Raw genomic sequence first — 7,590 nt, 5'->3', positions numbered from 1 at the left:
CCTAAAATTAGAGATCCCACTAGGATATATGTTTTGTCTTTCGCTTCCTCAAAGACAAGATTTGAAAGTCCTTTTTTTCCCACCATTTCAAGATTAACTTGCACGAAGCAATTTTTCACAAAGTATGGATGAAAGCTTTACACAAAATCTAGTAGAGTACACTATGTAGGGCGACACAAGATCCTCAAAATACATTATTATATTTGATTATATGGAATTAGTTTTATGTTTACACAAGTTATGTGTCAAATTTTATTAAGAGGAATAAGAAAACTAGAAAAGATACAAGAAATGAGAAAGGTGATTTTAATCAGTTTAGATAAATCACCCAATTACAAAGAGCAAGAAAGGAATACCACGAAGGGTAATATATTTACTATTTCTCTTTCAAGATTTACACAAGAGTCCAGGTGGTAATGGTATAATCAATGGGTGACTAGTTAGTCAAAATAAAAATAAAAAATCTTGATCAACAAACAAATTTAAATTCAATATAAGAATAATGACCCATGACCCAAGCTTCTTGAGACGGAAAACCAATGTCACCCAAACCCAAAAATGCCAAAAAAAGAAAAAAGAAAATAAAACCTTCTATATAATTTATTCCCTTAGGGACATCTTATGTTTCTCCCAGGTCCACCATAGTAAAAGTAATTTCCCCAAACATTATTAATCCCTCCTTGTATGTCATAGCAATTCGGGTGATCCGCAAGAACCCTAAGATTCGACAAGGGTACCAAGTTGTTATCCCAATCCACAACTTGCATATTCCTAAAATATGAAGCTTTTCCAAAACCTTCTCCTGCAAAATGTCCACTACCCATTTGGGTTGAAGTGTGAGACCCTGATTGCCTTGAATTCACAACTTCTCCACCAAATTGCACCATGCTTGCATGATCCCTTAGGTGAGTGAACAAAAATGATGGCCAATACCCAACTAAGATTCCTGATCCAAACTCAAGCCACCAATTCCCATGCTTTGGATCCTGTACAAAAAAATGAGCATGGCACCAAACCTTCAATCACACTTTTTGTTTAAAATGACTCAAAGATAGACATAATTATGAATAGCAACATGTTAGCCAGGTTGGTACGTGAAATGGGTCAAAAAGAGGAGAAAGAAAGGTGGTGAATGTTGGGGGATTGAGCAAGATATTGGGATTTTGTTAAAATAATAGTAAATTGAAGAGAGAAAAAAAAAAGTGAAGACCACAGAATTAGAAGCTCTTTGTTGGGAAAAAGGAAGAGAATCTTGAAAAGAAGGGAAGCATAGGAGAAAATACAGTTCATTATTAGAATTCACAGTGCATGCGTGTAATGTCCCAAAGTATTAAAGTGAGTAAAGTGGCATTGTTAACTAAGACGAGACATTGTACAAAACTTTGTGCACCATGACTTTATTCTTCCTCTTTTTAAATCAAATTTCACGTTTTATAAAATAAAAAAAAATAATTATCATGCCATGAAAAGCTTAAAAAATAATCTTCCCCTTGCTTCTTCTAATAGTCTATGTCACGAAATTCGATGGCTTTGCGAGACTTCCAAAATAATGGAGAGCCCACCATTGACTAATTTTGAACCCATTTTATTTATTCGTTTTTGGGTTCCTTTGGGCTTTTGACTACGAAATTTGAAGACTCTTTTGAACCAGAAAAGTATTCAAATCGGACGGTAAGCAGCAGTCTTCTGTCATCAAATCTTTTATCCTTAAGGTGGGACCCTTAACGTGGTCCTGCCTTGGTTGGTGGATTTCAACCCATCGTTTATGCTCATAAAAGATTAATCTAAACTAAGATAAAAATGAACCCTTATAATGACTTAATTTGTTTTATATATGACTTATGACAAAGTTTAACTTTTCCAATAAACAACAAAACATCACAAAATCACCCAAAATAAAAAAAAATAAACAGCAAGTAACCCAAAAAGAAAAGAAAATGGAGACTTCTGCATCAAATTGTTAATAAATATTTTCTAAGGTCAATATCGTAATGGAGCACGAAATTACCTTCCAGATAAGCAAGCTAATATCAAATTGTCCACCCGCATAAGAAGAAGTTGGAGAGATTGCAGCTCCAATTGCAATTCTATTGTTAGTTTGAACAAATCCTGAGCACAGTAAATTGTAGCACCCAGTTGCTTGATATGCATCACTCTGCAAATAATAATTAGTAATAATTTTCATTAGTTTCTTTCTTTGAAAACAAGAGTAATACTAATAATAAGAGTTAACTGTACTTTTTGTTATTGTAGTTTTAACTATGCATATTTTTTAGTTTTCAAGTTTTTTTTTTCATTTGTCCTTTTATTTTTAAAATTAAGTAAATTTAGTCTTAGTAGTCTCAAATTGTTATTTCTACCCAAATATATAAGATGCTGATAAATTTAAGGTATGAAATAGCTATAGAAGTTAGAAAAGTAATAAAAATTTGATAAAATTTAAAAGATCTTATAAGGTGTGAAAAATAATTGAGATTATTTATTTATTTAGACTGAAATTTGATATTTTAGTTGATGAATTTTTAGTATATGATAATTAAATTATGAAAATTAAATAAAAAACAAGAATTTAAAAATCCTAAGGATAAGAAAATTATAGTACTAAAATTGACAAACTTTTAAAATAAAAGAATTTAATTGACTAGGCTTAAACTTTATTTATATTAATGTGTTATCATGTAACTTAGACTTTAAGCAAGGATCATATAATTCTTTTACTTACCGTCCAATAAGTAAAGAATCTGGGGTATCTGTCCCCATAGAGCTCCGGGCTGACCTGCATCAAAATCAATTGAAATAAGTTTGGTTGTCAAAATTGCAAAATTAAATACATGAATGGTAGGTAGTTGAGCATGGTATCTGCCATTTGAATGCTAACCAAAAGGATATAGAAATTTATGAAATATTGAAAGAAAATGTTGGTGTAAATGAAGAATTAATTAAGATGCAGTAATGGCTGAGTTGAAACTTGCCTGCCAACCAGCTTCAATAGTGTTGAGATCATCCCCAAATGAACCAGATATGACCCACATTTGGGACAAACTGAATTCATCTTGATTTGCCACTCGAGGTGCCCACACGTTTATGCTGGCTTTTGCTCCATAGTACTGTGCACCACTCACATACCCAACTGCATGCTGTAACAACATACTATTGTTAGGTTTGCAAATAAAATTATTCAATTACTAGCTGAGGAACCATGGAATTCTGTGATTACCATAAATAGGAAAAGGTTCAAGTTTCACTATCCAAAGAAAGGAATCAAAATCCAGCTAATCAGAATTTTTTGCTATGCTTAGCTTTCATGACTATTCTTAGCTTCATACTAAAGAAGTCAAATACTCATTAAAGCATGGGGAAAAAATAGAAGCCATAGGAATGGGATGAAAGTGTTGTATGGAACACAACACACTTAACTCTCATGTGCTTGATTTACTAGTTTCTGCTAGAGTTGTTGGTTAATGTGATTACTTGGTTTGAAAAAGGAAAAAAGAAAAGAAAACCAAGTTTCTGTGCATACCTCATGTCCATTGCTGTTGGTGTCCCTTCTAACACGTCTTCTTACTTTTCTTCCAAATCTGCTAACAGAACTAGCCCTTAACATATCTTGTTCTGTTGTTCTTCTAATTGGAATTGTACCTTCTGGACAAGACTCTCCTGACATGGTCCATAACTGAAAATTCTCGCTCAATATGTCCATTTTGTTATGACCTTTTGGCCTTTCTGGAGGATCCTGCACATGCATGAAAATCTCCACTTTTTAATTCAAAATTCTTCCCAGCATGAATTCAAATAATTAATTAAAAGAATTCATTTAGATCGCATGAGAGAACATTTGGAATAGTTAGTAAATGAATCTGATGGATTAGTCCTTAACTTCTGTCTGTTGACAAAATAAATTCTTTTGACAAAAATAAGAATTACCAGTGGTTTGTGTCCCTTCAACATAGGATGATCAAAGGCTGGTTGCTGATGAGACACCACACAGTCTATTACATCACCATCAGGACTCTGCAAGGAACAATACAAAACAAACTTCACCATGTTATGGTTCAAAACAGGGGAGGAAACAGGGGAAGTGAAAAGCAAGAAACTTTGGCAAACCTGAATTGTCTTAACGGCGGCCTTGTTGATCTGTTGAAGACGAGTTCTTATGATGTCCATCTTGTGAACCTCTTCTTGCGGCTTAAGAGTGTTGTTGGCAACTAGGGTGGTTCCCATTTGTGAGGAACAAACAGGACAAAGCAAAGAAGCAACAAGAAGGAAATGTACAAGTGTGGAAATGATTGGGGAGCTCAAACACAAGCTAAAATCCATGCTTGAGAAATTTGACTTCCTTGTTTCTATTGACAAATCCTTGTGTGTTTGTTCACATTGGCTTTGTCTTCTTCTTCTTCCATGCACAAAACAAAAGTGTGTGTTCCTAGTCTTTGATTCTGCCAAGGGAAACACATCTATCCAACACATGGTGTGTATTCTAAGAAAGGTTATTTACTCCTTCACCATCTTCAATGTCTTGGAAGCACACAACAACGTCCTTCTATTCTCTCTCTGACTCTCTCTTGGAGTCTAGTGCTCAAGACTTGGGGGTTTTATTACTGACAACTTCAACTTCCAGGCGCTACCTGATTAAAATACATGCACCACAGTGTTTGGTTTTCTTCGAGTTTTGACCATGTGGGTTGGAGTACTTATAAATGCAAGAGTAGTGATGAAATCATGACCAATTTAAAAATTCCAAAAATGAGTGTGTACAAGGGGAGCATGAATCATAGCTTATAAAAAAAAGTGGTTGGAGTGTTTTTTCACAGTTTTTTTCTGGTCTGTAAAGAATATAACTATCATAGTGTCTATTAGTTTGTTAGTTCAATAATAGATACATTAAAATGGTGGTTTAATGTCAATTTTAACATTAAATTAGCTCCTTAACATTAATTTTTGACTTATGTTTATGATCAAACTACTGACATTTTAATATTAGAGAATTAAAATAAAGAGTTTATTCTTAATTGTTTCGTTTTCAAAGCGAAAAAGGTAGGGTTTTTTTTTTTTTTTTTTGCTTTTTCAAGAGAAAATAAAAATGTGTTGGTAGGAAACTGCAAAAAAGATTTTTGTTAACCAACTTTAATCAAGAAATGAGTTGTTAAAAGGGGTTAAGATTAGCAGAATTTAATGATGTCATTTTGTAGTTATCAATCATGATAGTTTTCTTTTGTTTCAGAATATGTTTTTGTTAGTGCTCTCTGTTTAGAAGTAAAAGAATTGGACAAGTAACCATGTATAAGAAAAGGTTAAAAAAATTAGACAGAAAATGTACTTGAAGCCATCCAAATTGGTCCTAAGACAGTTTGGGGAGAGGGAAAGAGAGGGAAGAAATATCGAAGACAGAGAGATACAAGAGGACATGTTTCCGGTCTCCGATACAAGAACTGAAACTTTAGCTTTTGTGCTGTTATTTTTTTGGGGCAAAATGGGACTGATGATTTCTGTTATTCTTTACTTTGTGTCTGAGGACAGATAGGAATTCCGACTGATTTTTTGCTTTCTCACTTCCCAAGATGTTCTATTCCGAGTCAGCTATCTACTACTACATTTTTATTCATTGCATGTATTATGTATTATACCATATAACATTTCAGGGATAACTTCCTATACTTTTCAGTCGAATCTATTTCCATCTTTGGAGGGGCTATTTGCATTAGTTGCAACTTGCAAAACAAGGCTATATCCACTTGTGTCCCCATAACTAGATAGAGCAATTATCTGCTAGATGAATTAAAATTTGTTTGAATACATGTTAGAAGAAATTTTCTATCGAAAAATAAAGAGTATTTTTCAATGAAAAAACTCTTTATTAAGCTTATATCCGATTAGACTCTTAATACATCATGAGTAATGCAGCTTCTATATATTGTATGAGGCATGAGAGTGAAGGCAAGTGTATGTATTGTTGTGGTAGGAAGGGCCCCCCCAACCTAGTTGGCACGCGCGCAAGCACCTGGCTTTGAGCGCTGCGTGTTTAAACATCTCATGCAATGCACCCTCCATGCGTATCATCCTTTGTCTATGGTTTTGGGGGCTCAATCTTTTCTTTGTCGTTAACCCCATCCAGATCACTAATCATGTTTACCAACGTAACTACCTTAACCCCACTTATTACATCTTCTATGCTCACCTAATTCCTTTTCCTTCAAACACTTTTGTTTTTTCTCTAGACTATAATCATTTAATGTCTTAATCTTATGTTATTACTATGGTGCGGCCGAACTAATCGATTGGCTGGTCAAAATTCTAACCAACACTTTTGAATATCCTTGGTAATAACGATACGTGTGGGAAGTGATAAAGGAGAGGGAAAATTAATGAAGTAAAGAACATACTACTGATTTATTAAGTACTCCTTCATTGAATATGTTTTTCTATTTCTTTCTTTTATTTATTTTGGGCTTGGATGTTGATTGCAACTTGAAGTTGTTTCGGGAAGAAAATGGTATTATCAGTGTTAAGCACTCATTTGAGTTAATAAAATAGTTTTGAGTATTTTGCTGCTAATTGTAGGATTGGTAGATTGAATTATGACGTTACTGTAGGGTCATGTTGGCGTCATTGATAGCCTGCCTGTGCTTACTTTTATTGAAAAAATTCTGCCCACTGACACTCTGAAAAAGATGTGAATATAGTACTATTTACACATGTGCTTTTTTTTTTTTAACAAGGGAAAATCAAGTATTATTATTTTTAAAATACTTTCCCATCCTTAATTGAGCTCTTCATTATGAAGTTCACAGTTGCAGCAATTTTAAACAGAAGTATCCATCTATATGCAAATATTGTTTTTTTTTTTGTTTTATGACATGATTATTTCTCAATTTTAGATAACGAATATGCACTTACCTTGGTATATAAGAAATACCAACCTCACTATCTTGACTCCGAGGCTACACAAAGACCAAAAATAGGCATGCCTAGCATAAATTATTGAGCAAGCACTTGATTGCAATTAAAAATATAGTTTCATTGTAGTAAAACTTGGTTCAAGTTACTTAGGCCTGCATACTTTTTAAATATGTATAAAACGTATGTCCACAATCAAAATGATTCATACCAACAATGCATAGTGAAAGTATGCTACACATAAGACTGGCTTAACCTTTGTAGGGATGTAGAAACTTTTGTTAGGACTAATTGAAGGCTTCAATTAATGGCATCAAATTAACACTGGAGTTGCTTTTCTTTCAGAATGTTTCCCTAGTTTCTCCTTTTTGGGGTTCTGGCAATGATGCCTACCATTTTGCCAGCAGCTCCTTTTATCTGTAGCTCTGAATTTTTAAATCTTACTTCTCAGAAGAGACCTGGCTCATATTCACTAACATAAGCAACATAAAAAATAGAAAGCACATATCCGGACCTTGTGACTTTGAGTCACTCTCATCACAGCTAATTGGTCGGCACAATAAATTATATAATCTCAGTGAAACCAGAAATTCATGTCTCTTACATCCACAAACATTCAACAATGTACTTTACATAAGTTAGTTGAAGGTCAAGAATCAATATATGTTTTGGTAGCAACTATAAAACACAAAAGGA

At 33.6% G+C, this 7,590-nt stretch overlaps 1 protein-coding gene across 1 annotated transcript; it reads right to left on the bottom strand.

The window, feature by feature from the left end:
- Positions 1 to 332: 332 nt before the first annotated feature.
- Positions 333 to 4,744, bottom strand: LOC109800790 (carboxyl-terminal proteinase, putative (DUF239)). Its single transcript, XM_020361665.3, has 7 exons — positions 4,105 to 4,744; positions 3,925 to 4,011; positions 3,521 to 3,733; positions 2,973 to 3,137; positions 2,723 to 2,776; positions 2,009 to 2,155; positions 333 to 986 (listed from the first exon to the last, which is right to left on the bottom strand). Exons 1-7 carry the CDS (start codon positions 4,465 to 4,467, stop codon positions 609 to 611), a joined length of 1,407 nt encoding a protein of 468 aa, XP_020217254.1. The 5' UTR covers positions 4,468 to 4,744; the 3' UTR covers positions 333 to 608.
- Positions 4,745 to 7,590: the final 2,846 nt, after the last annotated feature.

This window comes from Cajanus cajan, chromosome 11, assembly GCF_000230855.2.
Source record: "Cajanus cajan strain Asha chromosome 11, NIPB_CcT2T_4, whole genome shotgun sequence".
Lineage (NCBI taxonomy): Eukaryota > Viridiplantae > Streptophyta > Magnoliopsida > Fabales > Fabaceae > Cajanus > Cajanus cajan.
Note: the sequence above shows the minus strand (reverse complement) of the source record. Positions and strands in the feature narration are given on the sequence as shown.

Excerpts from the sequence above, each read along its gene's own strand:
- LOC109800790 (XM_020361665.3), bottom strand. The coding sequence starts at position 4,467 with ATGTGTTGGATAGATGTGTTTCCCTTGGCAGAATCAAAGACTAGGAAC. Across the intron at positions 3,138-3,520 it reads CCAACAGCAATGGACATGAG|CATGCAGTTGGGTATGTGAG; the intron begins GTATGCACAGAA and ends ATGTTGTTACAG. Across the intron at positions 2,156-2,722 it reads GATTCTTTACTTATTGGACG|AGTGATGCATATCAAGCAAC; the intron begins GTAAGTAAAAGA and ends TATTATTTGCAG.